The sequence below is a fragment of the Chiloscyllium punctatum genome, chromosome 2 (assembly GCF_047496795.1).
Source record: "Chiloscyllium punctatum isolate Juve2018m chromosome 2, sChiPun1.3, whole genome shotgun sequence".
NCBI classification, from domain to species: Eukaryota; Metazoa; Chordata; class Chondrichthyes; order Orectolobiformes; family Hemiscylliidae; genus Chiloscyllium; species Chiloscyllium punctatum.
Genome location: NC_092740.1, coordinates 76,480,807 through 76,499,180, shown reverse-complemented (window position 1 = coordinate 76,499,180; position 18,374 = coordinate 76,480,807). Strand labels below are relative to the sequence as shown.

Sequence of the window (18,374 nt, the reverse complement as noted above, 5' to 3'; positions counted from 1 at the left end):
AGATAATCCGATTTTCAGATAATTGGTATTCGGATAATCAAGGTTCCTCTGCATCACATATTACCAGTAATTCAAATAGTAAAATGTGACAGATTGCAGTTTAATGACTATTGTAAGTTTCATAACATTTGAAGTAATTGTGCATAAATATTCTGTGTTGATAGAATAGTAAGTTTTGAATTTAATAATATCCTCCCCTTCCAAAAGGAAAATAATTGTGTCCTGCAAACATGCCAAAACATAGTGATTTGAATAATCTAAACTGAACTTGATACCAATAATGTAAAATTTGTTTAACACATACATGCACACATTTACCTTAACTTTATCAGATGTCCTTTTACCACCAAAGCCTCCAGCTCCCACAACAAATATAGAGAACTGATTATAGCAGACCAAGTCTTTCCCATTGTATGTATTAACTGAAAAGAAAAGTAGACCTATAGTTAGTTACAGATATATTTAGTGTAGATATAATTAACTGTAGATTACACACTTTTTAAAAAATACTCAACTTTAATCGATATTTGCAGAACACATGCATTCACAAAACTGAGCCAATTACAGAGGAATCTCGATTATCCGAAGGACATGGGCGAGGACTATTTCATTCGGTTAATCGAATTCCAGATAATCAAACGCTGGATAACATAGTTTAGCCAAGCATCAGGACCTTGCGATCTTTCCTGATAATCCGATATTCAGATAATCGAATGCCGGATAATTGCGGTTGCTCTGTAGTTGGATATTCTTCAACACTTATTAATTCACCAAATTTGTCTTCAAATCTCAAGTGCATGAAATTAAAAATCCTCAGCCTCTCGCTATAATTTTCATTCTGCTTTCAAGTTGCAGGACTGATCATGTATCTTACATGTATCTTTTCCATGCAAATGTATCATGCATTCAAACAGGAAGCATTTAACGGCATTACCAAGTTCATTTAATGCTGTCCTTGCGACAAATAGATAATGCATTTGTACCTCAAAAGACTGAAAGTAAGCAAGTCATCAACTTTTAAAAATTGAGCCATTCAATACAGTAAAATTTGTTTTGCTGAGATTCAATAAAACAATAACAAACAAACAAAGAAAATGAAAAATATAACAAAGTTGGCATGGGAGTACAAGACCATCCCAAGTGGATAACCATCAAAAACTCGCGAAAGTGATATAGTTGATGTCCAAACTTACCATCAAGTAGTATAACAGCACCTGATCCTTTGTCAAGAATATCAGCAACAATACCTTCGGACTTCAGTGTCCCTAACAAACATAGAAAACATGATCAAATGATCCAAGAGTTTCTGTAGGTACGTAAAGAGAAAGAGATTGGTGAAGACAAATGTAGGTCCCCTACAGACAGAAATGGTGAAATGTATAATAGGAGTCAAAGAAATGGCTGAGCAATTGAATACATACTTTGGTTCTGTCTTCACAAAAGAGGACATAAATCAGACACCAGAAATTTTGGAGAATGCAAGATTTAATGAGAAGAAAGAACTGAACATGATCAATATTAGTACAGAAATAGTGCTGGAAAATTAAGGGGATTGAAGGCAAATAAATTCCCAAGCCTGTTAATCTACATCCCAGAGTACTTAAGGAAGTGGCTCTAGAAATAGTGGATCCATTGGTGGTCATCTTCCAGGATTCTACAGACTCTGGTACAGTTCCTGCAGATTGGAGGGTAGCTAATGTCACTCCAATATTCAAAAGAGGTGGTAGAGAGAAAGCAAGAAATTATAGACCAGTAAGCCTAACATCGGTAGTGAGAAAAATTTGTGAATCCATTATCAATGACTTTATTGCATAGTATTTAGAAAGCAGTGGCTGGATCAGAGTCAGCATGGATTTATGAAGGAGAAATCATGCTTGATAAATCTGTTGGAATTCTATGAAAATGTAACAAGTAGGGTACACCAGGGGGCGACAGCCGATGTGGTATATTTAGTCTTTCAGAAAGCATTTGACAAAGTCCCACATAAGAGATTACTGTACAAGATTAAAGCGCATGAGATTGGGGTAAGTGTATTGAGATGGATAGGAAACTCTACGACAAACAATTCTAACTTAATCAGAGTTCAGATGAATGAGAAAGGATCTTATAGAGACTTATAAAATTCTAACAAGACTAAATTGGGTAGATGCAGGGAGGATGTTCCCAATATTGGGCGCATCAGAAGTTACAGTCTGAGGATTCGGGGTGAACCATTTAAGATGGAGATAAGGAGACATTTATTCACCCAAAGAATGGTGAGCCTGTGAAATTCATTACCACAGAAAGTAGTTGATGCCAAAACACTGAATGTATTTAAGAGGTGGCTCGATATAGCACTTGTGATGAATGGGATCAAAGGCTATGGGGAGTTGGAGGATTGGCCATGATCGTATGAATAGCAGAGCAGGCTCAAAGAGCCAAATGGCCTCCTGCTATCTTCTATAATTTTTGTTTCTCCCAACTAATCTCCTGTTTTTTTTGGAAAAGAGGCTTACTGTACCTTACATCAGATCAATGAAGTAAATTTCTGAAATTACTAATGTTGAAATGCAAATACTATAACCTATATTTAACAGACACGATCATAAATAAATTTTGATGCTAAGACTGACAAGTTCCTGTTATCTAAATTAAACCATGCAATATTACATGATTCCTGTTTGTTTTAATTACCAGCAAGTGAAACAATTTGACATAAAGCAACATCCACAACTTAGATTGCTAGGGCACTCATTATTGACAAATCTGTTGGAAATCTACGAAAATGTAACAAGTAGGGTAGACCAGGGGGTGACAGCCGGTGTGGCATATTTAGACTTTCAAAAAGCATTTGACAAAGTCCCACATCAGAGATTATTGTACAAGATCATGGATTTATGAAGGAGAAATCATGCTTGATAAATCTGTTGGAATTCTATGAAAATGTAACAAGTAGGGTACACCAGGGGGTGACAGCCGATGTGGTATATTTAGTCTTTCAAAAAGCATTTGACAAACCCAATGGGATTGGGTGAAGTGCATTGAGATGGATAGGAAACTGAGTTGGCAGAGAGGAAACTAAGAGTAGGAATTAATGGGTTCATTTCAAATTGGCAAGCACTAACCCGTGGGGTGCCACAAGGATCAGTGCTAGAACCCTAGCTATTCACAATATATGGCTCTGGGAACAGTACATCTTTCCTGAGATATGGTGTCCAAACCTGCGCACAATACTCCAACTGTGGTCTGACCAGAGCCTTATAGAGCCTTAGAAGTATATCCCTGCTTTTATATTCAAGTCCTCTCAAAATAAGTGCCATCATTGCATTTGCTTTCCTAAATACTGACTCAACTTAAAAGTTTACCTTGAGAGAATCCTGGACTAGAACCTCCCAAGTCTCTTTGTACTTCAGACTTCTGAATTTTCTCCCCATTTAGAAAGTAGTTCATGCCTCTATCCTTCCTACCAAAGTGAATGACCTCTCATTTTTCCAAGTTGTACTCCATCTGCCACTTCTTTGCCCACTTTCCTAACCTGTCTAAATCCTTCTGCCGTCTCCCCACCTCTCAATGTTATTTGTCCCTCTACCTATCTTTGTATCATCTGCAAACCTAGCCAGAATGTCCTCAGTTCCTTCATCTAGATCGTTAATGTATAAAGTGAAAAGTTGTGGTCCCAACACTGCACTTGCAGAACACAACTTGTCATCGACCGCCATTCTAAGGAGGACCTTTTTATCCCACTCTCTGCTTTCTGCCAGACAGCCAAGCTTCTACCCACGCTAGAACCTTGCCTCTGATACCATGGATCCTTACCTTACTCAGTAGCCTCCTGTGTGGCACCTTTTCAAAGGCTTTCTTGAAGCCAGAGGGACAACCTGACATTAAAAATGAAAGCAGCACAAACATTCCTTCCTTCCTGAAAGTGCTCCAAAGATCTTTGGGAGAGCTTTGACAGTCAGGTCTGACATTGCCTGTAAGGTATGATTCCATGAATATGTTCTTGACACAATAATCACCTTCCTGGAGATCATCCCGTCCCAGAAGTGTTGGCTCAACAGTAGAAACACTGGTCATACGTAGCAGAAGTTGTCATCCTCGGTGTCCTCAACATCCATGCCAAATCTCATGATGTCTCGTGACATCATGTCAAACATGGCACGAAAATCTCCAGCTGATTACCACCAACAAACTCTGAGGTTGATGGATTAATACTCCTCAGAAGACGACAGTGTGGCAATGGCACAGAATGTACTGTGACTGACGGACTTCAACATCCACCATCAGGAGCGTCTCGCTAGGACTACAGCTGAGCTGGTCCAAACCTAAACGACACAGCTGCTAGAATAGGTTATCTACCTGCATCTGTTCACATCAGTATTGGTAGGAGTGATCATTGTATATAAGAGGCAAAGTCCAGTCTTCACAAACCTTCCATCATGTTGTGTGTCACTATCAAAACAGACCTAGCCAATCAAAACTGAGCATCTTTTAGGCATTATGATCCATCATCAGCAACAGAACAATGACGAAAGCACTCAATATTGTAAAGATATTGGCCTTGACACCACTTTGGCCACATTACCAAAGAGTTGTACCAGATCTAGCCGTATCCCTAGCCAAATTAGCTAAGCTTTTAACAAAGTGTACAAACACTTTTAATCACTAATTATTTCCAATTAAGGCAAGATTCTAATGGTACACAGATATCCCATTCATACAACAAAAAAAGTAGAATTCAGTCTCTCAAAATTACAGCCATGTTATGTCTTCCAGAATGTTCTGTGCTTCCTCCGTTGAGTCTTCTGTCAGGAACGCTTTCTCCGATCCTTCTGTCAGGAACGCTTGCTCTGATTTTTCTGTCAGGAACATGTTTTTCCATTGTTGGTACCTTTTTTTAAGATGATGTTTTCTCTAACACATAGATGATTGAGACAGATGATTGCTTCCCCAACTTACAATTTTACACAGACCAACTTCTAACTTCCTGTCACCCAGTCTACAATGACTTTACCCAAATTCACAACAGAAAATTGACAGTGGAAAAGCAATGTGAAATATTTAAACAGTGCATGGAGGAACTGCAACAATTTTTATTCCTAAGTGGCACAAAAATAAAACAGGAAAGGTGGCCAATCATAGCTAACAAGGGAAATTAGGGACAGTGTTAGGTCCAAGGAAAGGGCATACAAATTTGCCAAAACATCAGCAGACCTGAGGATTTGGAGCAGTTTAGATTTCAACAAAGTAGGACAAAAGAATTGACTGAGAGAGGGAAAATAGTATACAAGTGTAAGCTTGCAGAGAGTATGCAAACTGATTGCAAAACCTTTTATAAATACATGGAGAGAAATATTCAGAAAGACACAAGTAGAAACCAGTCAGATACAGGGGAAATTATAATGAACGGCAAAGAGATGGCAATCAAATACATAGTTGGGTTTTGGCTTCACAAAGGGGGACATAAATAACATCCAAAAATGGTGGGAGGGCAAATGGGGAAATTCATTGGATTAAAGGCTGTTAATCTAACCCCCACAGTGCTGAAGAAAGTGGCTGTAGATATTCTGGATGCATTGGTAATCATCCTTCACAAGTTTATTGACTCTACTTCTTGGGGATTGGTGGGTAGCTAATGTAACCCCACTATTTAAAAGGAGGGGGTACTGAGAAAACTGTGAATTCGACACTGGCTAACCTGACATCAGTAATAGGGGAAATTGCTGGAGTGCACCTTTCTGGAGTGCATTTAGTAAGATTTAATAGACCTTGGAGTGCAGGTTCATAGCTCCTTGAAAGTGGAGTCGCAGGTAGATAGGATAGTGAAGGCGGCGTTTGGTATGCTTTCCTTTATTGGTCAGAGTATTGAGTACAGGAGTTGGGAGGTCATGTTGCGGCTGTACAGGACATTGGTTTGGCCACTGTTGGAATATTGCGCGCTATTCTGGTCTCCTTCCTATCGGAAAAATGTTGTGAAACTTGAAAGGGCTCAGAAAAGATTTTGCAAGGATGTTGCCAGGGTTGGAGGATTTGAGCTATAGGGAGAGATTGAATAGGCTAGAGCTGTTTTCCCTGGAGTGTCGGAGGCTGAGTGGTGACCTTATAGAGGTTTATAAAACTTTGATGGGCATGGATAGGATAAATAAACAAAGTTTTTTTTCCCTGGGGTGGGGGAGTCCAGAACTAGAGGGCATGGGTTTAGGGTGAGAGGGAAAAGATATAGAAGAGACCTAAGGGGCAACATTTTCATGCAGAGGGTGATACATGCATGGAATGAGCTGCCAGAGGAAGTGGTGGAGGGTAGTACAATTGCAACACTTAAGAGGCATTTGAATGGGTATATGAATAGGAAGGGTTTGGAGGGATATGGGCCAGCTGCTGACAGGTGGGACCAGATTGGGTTGGGATATCTGGTCGGCATGGACATGTTGGACCAAAGGATCTGTTTCCGTGCTGTACATCTTAATGACTCTAATAGCAGAGTATTTGGAGAACAGTGACAGGAGTGGATGGAGACAGCATGGACTTACATAATTTATGCTTGACAAAATGTACTGGAATACTGAGAGGTTGTAACCAGTAGAGTTGATTAGGGAGAGCCAGTAGATAGGATTTTCTTGACTTTCAGAAGGCACTTAATAATGTCCCGCACAAGAGATTAGCATTTAAAATTAATGCTAATGGGGTGATGTTCTGACATGGATTGGGAACTAGTTGGCAGACTGGCAAGCAGTTACTAGCAAGGTACGGCAGTGATCATTGCTAGAACTCCATTTATTCACAGTACATATTAATTATTTAGATCAGAGAAATAAATATATTTCCAAAGTGTGAAGAAACACAAAGTGGGTGGGAGGGTGAACTGTCAGGTGGATACAGAGATGTTTCAGTGTGATTTCAACAAGTTGAGTGAATGGGAAAATACATGGGAGACATAGTAAACCATGGATAAATGTGAGGCTATCCACTTTGATTGCAAAGCAGAAGGCGGATTATCTGAATGTTGATAGATTGGAAAGGGGAACAGTGCTTATCCATCAGTTGCTGAAAGTAAGTATGCAAGTGCAGCAGGAACTGAAGTGGACAAACGGTATGCTGTCCTTCATAATGACAGGATTTGAGTACAGGACTTTGCCGAGAACACTTCTGAACAATTGTGTGCAGTTCTGGATTCCTCATCTGAGGAAGGATGTTCTGGCTAAGGAGGGAATGAAGCAAAGATTTACCAGATTAATTCCTGGGATGACAAGACTGACATATGTAGAGATTGGTTTGGACTATATTCAGGGGAGTACAGAAAAATTGAGCGGGGGAAATCTTAAACGCACCTCTAAACTTTTAACAGGACTGAGAGAGTCCAGAACCAGAAGTCACAATTTAAGGTTAATGGGGAGACCACTGGAGATTGAGACCAGGAGAAATTTCTTCACCTAGACAGTGGTGAGTCTATTAAATTTTCTGCTATAGGAAGCAGTTGAGATGATAACACTGTATGCTTTCAACAAGTGAGGTATAGTTTGTTCAAACCATAAGGGTAAAAAAAGCTGAAGAGAAAGTGAGTTGGATGATCAGCTCAAAAGGGCCAAATGGTCAATTTCTGCTCCTACTTTGTGTGTTCATGTATACAAATAAACAATACAAACATACCACAAGGGTTGAGCTTGCAAAGGTGTTAGCATGAATCTTTTATACATCATTTTATCTACCAATCAGTCCAACTTTAACTTGTACCTGGACGCGTCATTCCCATCACATTGTGACCTCAACATATTTCTGTGTGTTTACAGCACTCAATGGGAATCATTAATTATTTTTCTTAAGCTTCCCACCAGTCAAATGAGAACAGATGTTTGAGGATTTCAGACTTTTATTTATCAATTTGTAATGTTTGCGCTAAGAATAATGAATTAATGAACGTATATTCACAACTCACCAAATTACAAATGAAAATAGTTATTAGTGATAAGTGGCAGAGTCAGCCATGGTTCAGTAGTCACATTCTCAGTGAGACGGTTGTGGATTTGAGCCCCATTTTCAAGATTTGAACATGAAACACAAGCTGACATGACAATATTGAGAAAGTTCTGCATTGTCCTTGGTATCCTTCAGATGAGACGTTAAAAGGTAGATGAGAAAATCACTGCCATTATTTGAATATGCCTCATTCAATATCTCTAAAACATATATTTCTCACATTACTGCGTGTGTGTACAACGGGTGCCACATTTCAATACTACAATGCTGACTAAACGCCAGAAGTTTTTTTTAAAATCAGTTTTAAAGTTCTTTGGGATGTCTCAAGTCATATGGGTGTACTTTGCTTAGAGTGCCAGATGGATTATAATCCAGCTAAAAGGGAAGTGCTAGATTTTGGTAGGGCAAATCAAGGCAGGGCTTATATACTTAATGGTAAGGCCCTCGGGAGTGTTACAATGAACAGACAGACCTTGGAATGCAGGTTTATAGTTCCTTAAAGGTGGAGTCGCAGGTAGACAGGGTAGTGGAGAAGGCACTTGGCAACCTTGCCTTTATTGGTCAGTGCAATGAATATCAGAGTTAGGAGGTCATGTTGGGGCTGTATACAACATTGTTTAGGCCACTTTGGACTATGCATGCAATTCTGATCTTCCTGCTTATAAGAAGGATGTTGGATGAGGACTGCAGATGCTGGTGATCAGAGTCAAAAAGAGTGGAGCTACAAAAGCACAGCTGGTCAGGCAGCATCAGAACAGCAGGAAAGTTGAAGTTTTGGGCATAAACTTCATCAGAAAGGGTTTATGCCCAATATGCTGAATCTCCTGCTTCTCAGATGCTGCTTGACTTGCTGTGCTTTCCCAACGCCACCCATTTTGGCTCTGAATAAGGAAGATGTTGTGAAACTTGACAGGGTTCAGAAATTATTTGCAAGGATGTTGCCAGGATTGGAGGATCTGAGCTTTTGGGAGAGGCTGAATAGGCTGCAGCAATTTTCTCTGGTGCATCAGGGGCGGAGGGATGACCTTAGAGGTTTCTAAAATCATAAGGGTCATGAAAAGAGTGAACAGCCAAGACCTTTTTTCCAGGGTAAGGAGTGTAAATCTAGACAGCATAGGTTTAAGGTGAGAGGGAAAGATTTAAAAGGGATCTAAGAGGCAGCTTTTTCACGCAGAGGATGGTGCGCAGCTGGAGGATGGAACAATTAGAACATTTAAAAGGCATCTGGATGGGTACATGAATAGGAAGGGTTTAGAGGGATATGGGCCAAATGCTGGCAAATGGAACTAGATTAAATTAGGATATCTGATCATCATGGACGAGTTGGCCGGAAAGGTCTGTTTCCATGCTGTACATCTGTATGACTCTAAGACTCTAATCTAAACTCATCAGAAACTGCATCCTACAATGGACGGGAGAAGGAAAATTATGCACCTGCAATATTCAATATTGTCTGGTGGACAAATACAGTAGAAAGCAGAAAATGCTGCAAGACCACTGGAGCCTCCATTCTCTTGGCATCAAAACAGTGAAGAACAGGAGGAGTGAAGATAAAGGCCAGTTACAAATGACAAATTAGAGTTTTTCCTTCACTTCAGCTTTCCAAATTACTGCATTGAGATAAAGAATTCTACTATTTTAAAGTACCCTTGAACTTCAGTAACATTCATTGCACAAAATACAGAGTTTCAGGATTGAAGGTGATTTAGCAATTTGGATTTGAAATTGGCTAGCTGAAAGATGACTAAGTGTGGTGATTGATGGGAAATGTTCATCCTGGAGCTCAGTTACCAGTGGTGTACCACAAGGATCTGTGTTGGGGCCACTGCTGTTTGTCATTTTTATAAATGATCTGGATGTGGACGTAGATGGATGGGTTAGTAAATTTGCAGATGACACTAAGGTAGGCAAAAGTTGTGGACAGTGCCGAAGGATGTTGTGTGTTGCAGAGGGACATAGATAAGATGCATGAGCTGGGCAAGAAGTAGCAAATGGGAGTTTAATGCCGAAAAATGTGAGGTAGTTCACTTCGGAAGAAGTAATAGGAATGCATTACAAGCTATCTTGGACTCTTTATGTGGACGCACTATTTACAAAGGCCCAACAACGTCTCCTCTTCCTCAGGGAGCTGAGAAAATTTGGTATGACGGGGAATACCCTTGCACCCTTTTATAGGTGCATCATTGAGAGCATTCTGTCTGGATGCATCACTACCTGGTATGGCAACTGCACCATTCAAGATCAGAGACGGTTACAGAAAGTGGTGAACTCGGTCTGGAAAATCGCAAAGGCCAATCTCCCATCTATAGAATCCATCTAGCAGGCCTGCTGTCAATGAAAGGCCGCTAGCATCCTCAAAGATTCATCCCATCCTGGCCATGTTTTTCTACAACCTTGACCACTGGGGAGAAGGTATAGAAGACTGAACACACGCACCACCAGTTTCAAAACAGTTTCTACCCTACTATTGTTAGAATACTGAACTGACTTACAAACCCTTAACATTCGCCTGTACCTGTGTTTTTGTTTTTGCCACAGTTTACCTAATATTTTTCTATGCTACTTAACTCTGTGATCTGCCTGCATTGATTCCAAGACAAAGCTTTTCACTATGCCTCAGTACATGTCACAATAATTCAATTCAATTGAAGTTACGGGCTAATGGTAAAATTCTTGGCAGTGTAGATGAACAGAGAGATCTCTGTGTCTAGGTGCATAAATCCCTGAAAGTTGCCACCCAAGTTGAAAGGGTTGTTAAGAAGGCATACAGGTGTGTTGGCGTTTATTGGTAAGGGTATTGAGTTTCGGAGCCACAAGATCATGTTTCAGCTGTACAAGACACCGGTAAGGCTGCACGTGGAGCATTGCATACAGTTCTGGTTTAACACATTATAGCAAGGATGTGGAAGCTTTGGAAAGGGTACAGAGGAGATTTACTAGGATGTTGCTTGGTATGGAAGGAAGGTCTTATGAGGAAAGGCTGAGGGAACTGAGGCTGTTTTTGTTGGAGAGAAGAAGGTTGAGCAATGACTTAATTGAGACATATAAGATAATCAGAGGATTAGGGTGGACAGTGAGAGCCTTCTCGGCTGGTGAAGACTAACACAAGGGGACATTGCTTCAAGTTGAGGGGTGATAGATTTAGTACAGATATCAGGGGTAGTTTCTTTAATCAGAGTGTAATAGGGACATGCAATGGCCTGCGTGCAACAGTAGTAGACTCACCGACGTTAAAGGCATTTAAATGGGCATTGAACATACATATGGATAATAATAGAACAATGTAGGTTAGATGGACATCAGATTAGTTTCACAGGTCAGTGCAACATCAAGGGCCAAAGGGCCTATACTGCACTGTTATGTTCTATGCTCCATCTACCATGACATTCAAATGTACTTCAGTTTTTTTTGACATACAGAAAAACAGTCGCCAAGTGATAAGTGCACATGAGAGAAACAGTGTAATATACATTAAATGAGGCTGATTGGTCCACCAGTCTATTTAGCATACTGACTACAGACTGCAGATATCATAGAATCCTAGCAGTTGAGAAGCAGATAATTTGGCCCATCAAGGCCACACCAACCCTCCGAAAAGTATCCCACCCAGACCCATTCCCCCACCCAATTACTTGACATTTTCCCTGACTAATGCCCAGAACCTATACATCCCTGGACACTATGGACAATTTAGCATGGTCAATCCACCAAACCTGTGCATCTTTGGGAGGAATCCAGAGCACCTGGAGAAAACCTACGCAGACATGGGGAGAATGGGCAAACTCCACACAGACAGTCGCCCAAGGCTGGAATTGAATCCAGGCCCCTTGCACTCTGAGGCAGCAGTGCTAACCACTGAGCTGCCATGTCACCAGTAGCAACCTCCAGAACAGCTGGTCAGCAAGATTAACCAAGTACAACACAAACCAAGTGCAAGTTTTATTTTTTTGTGTGGTGGTGATGTTGGGGGTGGGGGGGGAAGCGAGGGAGGCGTGATAGCAAATCCGGAGGTGCAGTGGTGCACTTTTAATTTGTAACTAGAAAATAAGTGAAACATTTTCTACTTATATCCCTCACACCTGAATGGTCTTATTCCACCTCAGTAACATTGTTTGACCTTTCCCACCTTCATCTCAGCTCATCTGCTGCTGAACCACTCGAGCACATCTTAATGAGTTCTGGGCTTGACTATTCAAAGACTGTCCCAGCTATAATCCATAAATTTGAAGCAAACCAAAATTCCAGCAAATTCCACTCCACAATCATCCCACGTTTGCTGATCTACATTGGCTCCTGGTCTTGACTTCAAAATTCACATTTTTTTTTCCAAATCCCTCTATCGCGTTGCTATATCTTTGAGATCGCTTCCAACACAGCACCTCTGCACTCCTCTAATTTTGGTCTGTTGCGTTTATCCAGTCATAAGTACTCCACCATTGGTTATCATACCTTTTGTTGCCTAGAACCCACAATTTGTAATTCCCTCCCTGCATCTGTGTCTATCTCGCTTTCCTCCTTTGAGACATTTCTTAAAATCTCTCTTTGAGCAAATCTTTGGTCATCTAACCTAATATCTCCTTACATGACTCGGTGTCACATTTTGTCTTTTAACATTACTGTGAAGAACACATCTTAAGAGGTTTCATTCTGCTGAAGCATCATATGTTGGCACTGTTGTTTTGTAAGATTGCATTATTAGGTCAGATCAGATAGAAGTGGTAGCCCTTTACTGAAGGACAGTTGAATTTCACAACAATCCAGATGCTTTCATGGATATTTTTTCCTGCTTCTAGGCAACAAAATCATTTATTGAAATCATTTCATGATTTGTTACGGTTTAAAGTTCACACCTTCTAGATTGTAAGTTCAATAACATAATCTCTGGCTGTATTACCATTTGCTGTAATCAAATTCTTACCAGTAACATTTCACTTCAATAGGACCCTCAAGGCAAAGCTGACCTCGTAAAGGTCTTTCAAATGTAAGCTGTCAAAATTCTGACCAATGATTTTCACACTGGACGCAGAGGCAGCGTTGGGAAAACATGCAGCAAAAATGAAACCTTTCAGCCCATCATGTCCATTCCAGCTCTTTCAAGGAGCTATCTCATTCATTGCATTCCACTGTACTTTCCCTACCGCCCTTTACTTTTCCATTTACAAATATATCCAATCTCACTTTGAAAGTGGTTACTAATTTTGCCTCAACAGCTAGTGTAGGCTACCTATTCAAGATCATCATCAACTTTATGAAAAATAAAAATCTCATACCTTTATGGTAGTTTGGTAACTGGTTCCTAATTAGAATTGTAATTTATTCTAATTATTGACCTTTTGCCAATGGAAACAGTTTCTCTGTCTCCTCATCAAAACCCGTGTACTGTTTCTCATCCTATATCGAAATGAACAGTTCTGAAGACATATATCACAATAATAAATACTGAAGCACAGTTGTGTTTAGATTAGAATTCAGGAGGAAATTTTCAAAATGGTTACCTGAAGTTGGCACTGGTTTGTATATCTCCAAATATTGTTCACCATGTAATACCTGCAATATGTATAAAACGCCCATTACATAATAGTAAAGCCAGAAAGGAACATTTTCACAATCTTCAATTTTATCCACCTTTGGCAAAATAGAAGTTTGCCATTGTCCTAAACATAACGCAACTTAGATTTTATTTTACATATGAATGATTTATTAAAATAATTTGGATAAGCAACACTTAATTACAAATTGTCTGTAAACTCATTTTTAAAAGTAATAGGAAGAACACAAGAATATAAAGAACCAGAGAAGTCCCAAAAGTTTTAAAATACACAATATATTAACAAATATAAAATGATTTCCTTTACCACAAAATAAGCTTCTTCTTTCTTGAATTTACCCTCACCTTTGCCCTATCTGTTCCACATATTCATGTTATCTACTCTTACAGACACAGCATGTATATTTTGGTTCAGTTTCTGTAACCTCAAGGATATTGGTAGTGGGGAATTCAGTAATAATGACATTGAACATTAAGGGGAGATGGTTGGGTTATCTCTTCTTGGAGAGAATCACAGTCTGGCATTCATGTACCTTGAATGATACTTGCCATTTAACAGTCTAAGCCTAGACTTTGTCTGCGTCTTGCTGCACATGAACACCAGTTGCTTCAGTGTGAGTTGCAAATTGTGCCACACATTGCACAAACATCCATACTTCTGAAGCTAGAAAGGTCACTGTTAAAGCAAATGAAAATGCTAGTGCCTGGGAACACTACCCTGAGGAACTTACGGGTAATAAAGTCCTCTTAACCAGGATCCAGTTCCACCTGTTCCAACAGTGCTCAGTGAGATCAGTGAACATGGTTCATTTGAAAACCTCTACCCTGAGGAACTTATGCAATTAGGTCCCAGGACTAACTTGATTACTTCATTTGTGCTAGGTACAACGCTAAACAGTGAAGATTTCTCCCTTTTTTGTAATTAATTCTAGTTTTGCCAAGGATCCTTCATGCCATTCTCAGTCAAATAAAACCTTGGTGTTAAGGGCGGTCAATCTCACCTTCTCAATGGAAGTAACAGATAAAATTAAAGCTCTTTTGTCCATGTCTGCACGAAAGCTACAATGAGACAGGAAATGCGTGGCTCTGGCACAATCCAAACTCTTCAGTGAGCAGATTATTGTTGAGCAAGTGATGTTTAATTGTACAATTGATGGCCTTTTCCGTTTCTTTGCTGATAACTAGGATAGGGTATTAATTGGCCGGGTTGGATTTATGCTGCTTTTTGTGGACAGGACATACTCAGGCAATAATCCACATTGCCAGGTAGATATCAGCTCCACTGAAGAGCTTGGCTTAGTTTTGCAGCAAACACCTTCAAGTACATTTGTTGGAATGTTATCATGCCCTTTGTGACATTCAGTGAATTCAGCTGTTTCTTATCAGGTGGAGTGAAACTATTGATTGAGGACTTCCACTTGTAATGCTGCCGACCTCAGGAGGAGACTGAAATGGATCATCTACTCAGCTTTTCGAACTGAAGCTGGATGCAATGCAACAAACTGGCCTTTAACATTCAAGTGGTCAGCTCTCTTAACATTCAAAATAGGAATATTTTGAAGGTAAATTTTCCTTTTAACTGCATAACTGTATACCACTCTTTAAATCTGGATGTAGAACTGTAAAGCTTACTTCTGATGTTGTTTGTGGAATTATTTATCCATATTTATTGAATGCTGATTGTATTCTTTGGCATTCAAGTTGTCCTTTGTACTTCACCATGTTTCAGTATGGCCAAGGCTGTTCCTGGCATGCTCTTCTGCACTCTTCATTTAAGTAGGATTGGTCACTCAGCTTGGTGGCATTGGTTATGTGCAGGATATGTTGCACCAAGTGATTGCAGATGGCATTTGAGTATAATTTTGCGTCAGCAGATGGTCCACATGCCCTGTTTTGCATTGAAAGACCGAATCAAAGTTTGTCCCATCAAGCACAGTGGGTGGCACACACAACACTATGGTCAGTATCCTCAATGTGAACACAAAACCTTGACTCTGCAAGGACTGTGCAGTGGTTAATCCTACTGATACAATCATGGGCAAAGACATTTGCGAAAGATAGACTGGTGAGGCCAAGATCCTTCTTATTAGTTCCCTACCACCTGCTATGATCCACTCTGGCAGCTATCTTTTAGCTCTCCGTCTGAAGTGGCACTACTGAGCCACTCCTGATGACAAATACAACCAGAGGACATTCTGTGCCCATTCACCTTCATGCCTTTTCCAAGCGCTATTCAATATGGAGTACTCCTGATTCATTAGCCAAGGGGCAGTGGAGGTGGTAGGTGATAATCAAAAGGAGGTTTTCCGGTCCATGTTTGACCTGATGAGACTTCATGGGAAGTGAAGCCAGTTTTGAGGGCTCTAAAGGCAACTCTCTCTCCCCTGAATATCGCAGTGCCACCACAATTGATGGATCTGTCCAACCAATGGAAAAAAACATGGTGATGGTAATGGAATATTGTCTGTAAGGTTTGATTTTCTCACACTTGATTCCATGACTGTATTAGGCTGTTGCCTGATTAGTCTGTGGGACAGTTCTACCGGTTTTGGCACTAGTCCCCAGATAATAATGAAGAGTTTGGAGGGTCAACAGGGTTTTCCATTATCACTTCCATTGCCCAGGTCAACATTAGGTGGTCCATTCAGTTTCCTTCTTTGCTTTTGACTTTGTAGTGATTTTGATGTAATACAGTGGCTTTCGAGGCCATTCCCAGCAATAATTAAAAGTCAAACATACTTTATAGACCAGACAAGATAAAGACAGCAGATTTTCTTCCCTACAGAACATTGTTGAACTAAATCAATTTTTTTTTAACAACAATTGACAAACGGCTACATGGATACCACTAGTCTAGCTTTTAATTCCAGATTTTATTGAATTCAATTTTCAGTTCTAACCATGATGAGACTCAAATCTATATCCCCACAGCATTAGCCCTGGATTAATAATCCAGTGACAACTTCCCATCAACTGTATGGAATATAGGTCTGCTTGTAAATGAGAGCCAATGATGCTAAACCTTAAGAAATATGCATCATTGAGTCAATTTATAATGCTTGTGTCAATATTTAGTGCAGTTATACTACCCAATGATGAAAGTAAACTTTGTTAGAATCTTGTATTGGAAATAAAAATTCTAGATAAATTACAAGATAGGAAGTCACAATATTTGGGTCGTGTATTTGCATGGATTGAGGACTGGTTAAGTGCAAAAAAGTTGGGATTAATATTCATAGAATCCCTACAGTGTACAAACAGGCCATTTGGCCCAACAAACCCACACCAATCCTTTGAAGACTATCCCACCCAGTCCCAATGCCCAATCCCTATTACTTTTACATTTCCTCTGACTAATGCTTGAACACTATTGTCAATTTAGCATGGCCAATTCACCGAACCTGCACATTCTTGGACTGTGGGAAGAAACTGGAGCATCTGGAGGAAACCCACGCCGACACAGGGAGTATGTAAAAACTGCACACAGACAGTCGCCAGAGACTGGGATCAAATTCAGGTCCCTGGCGCTGTGATGCAACAGTGCTAACCACTGAATCACAGTGCCACCCACGTTTTTTTCAGATTGAAATGACTCAACTAATGAAGAGTCACAAAGATCAGTCCCAGGGCCTCAATTATTTAGTCATTATGTTAATGATGTGGAGGAGGGGCAGAATGCAATGTATCCAAATTTACTCAGGATACAAAAATAGGTGGCGAGCATATTGTAATGAGGACAAAAGCAGTTCGTTTAGTGAGCAAAGGCTTTGCAGGTGGAGTTTAATGTAGGAAAGTGAGAGGAGATAAACTTTGGTTGGAAGAATCAAGGCAGACTATTATTTAAATGGAGAATGAATCTAAACATATGCAGCACAGAGCGATCTGTGAGCCTCGTGCATGAAACACAAAACATTAGCATGCAGGTACAGCAAGTAAATAAGGTGGTTAAGGGATTTTGAACTTCATGGCTCGGGGACTGGAGTTTAAAAACAGGGAAGTCTTGTTACACTGAACAGGTGAGGCATTACCTGAAATACTGTGTAGAGTTCTGGCCCCAAATCTAAGAAATGTGTGTACTAGCATTTGCGGTAGTTCAAAGGAGATTCATAATGATGAAATCCTGGATGAACGGGTTGACTGATCAAGGACGGCTAAGCAGTACAGGTCTTTATTCATTAGAGTTTTGAAAATCAAAGGGTGCTCTTATAGAAACACACAAAATTCTGAGTGGCGTTGGCGTAGTTGGTGCTGAGAATATGTTTCACTCATAGGGGAACCTTGGACCGAGGACATTCTTACAGATTAAGGGGACACTCATCTGAAACTAAGATTTGAAGGAATTGTTTCTTCAAGAGGGTAGTGAATGTCTGGTATTTTCTACATTAGAGTTGTGGAGGCTAAATCAATGAACGTATTTAAAAAGGTAGACAGATTTTTGAAATATTAGAGAGCTAATAGCTATGCTAAACTGGCAAGAGGACTTGAGCCGTGATCTTGATGAATAGTGGAACAGACTTGAGGAGCTGAATGGTCTACTCCTGCTCTTTTTTTCAAAAATGTTATTACTGAAAAATCTACATGGTGCATTTCTTAAATATTATAGTCATTTGGGGTGGCACAATGGCTCAGTGGTTCGCACTGCTGCCTCACAGCACCAGAGTCCCAGGTTCGAATCCAGCATTGGGTGACTGTCTGTGTGGAGTTTACACATTCTCCCCGTGTCTGCGTGGGTTTCCTCCGGGTGCTCCGGTTTCCTCCCACAGTCCAAAGATGTGCAGGTCAGGTGAATTGGCCATGCTAAATTGCCCATAGTGTTAGGTGCATTAGTCAGAGGGAAATGGGACTGGGTGGGTTACTCTTCGGAGGTTTGGTG

General features: G+C 40.2%; 1 protein-coding gene across 1 annotated transcript in view; it reads right to left on the bottom strand.

The window, feature by feature from the left end:
* The window catches only part of hsd17b4 (hydroxysteroid (17-beta) dehydrogenase 4), a 141,548-nt gene that overhangs the window by 56,259 nt on the left and 66,915 nt on the right, over positions 1–18,374 (bottom strand). Inside the window, exons 14-16 of the mRNA XM_072584307.1 lie at positions 13,449–13,500; positions 1,194–1,265; positions 319–422 (exon numbers count right to left, since the gene is read on the bottom strand). Of these exons, the coding sequence (XP_072440408.1) occupies positions 319–422; positions 1,194–1,265; positions 13,449–13,500 (228 nt within the window). The remainder of the gene's footprint in view (positions 1–318; positions 423–1,193; positions 1,266–13,448; positions 13,501–18,374) is intronic.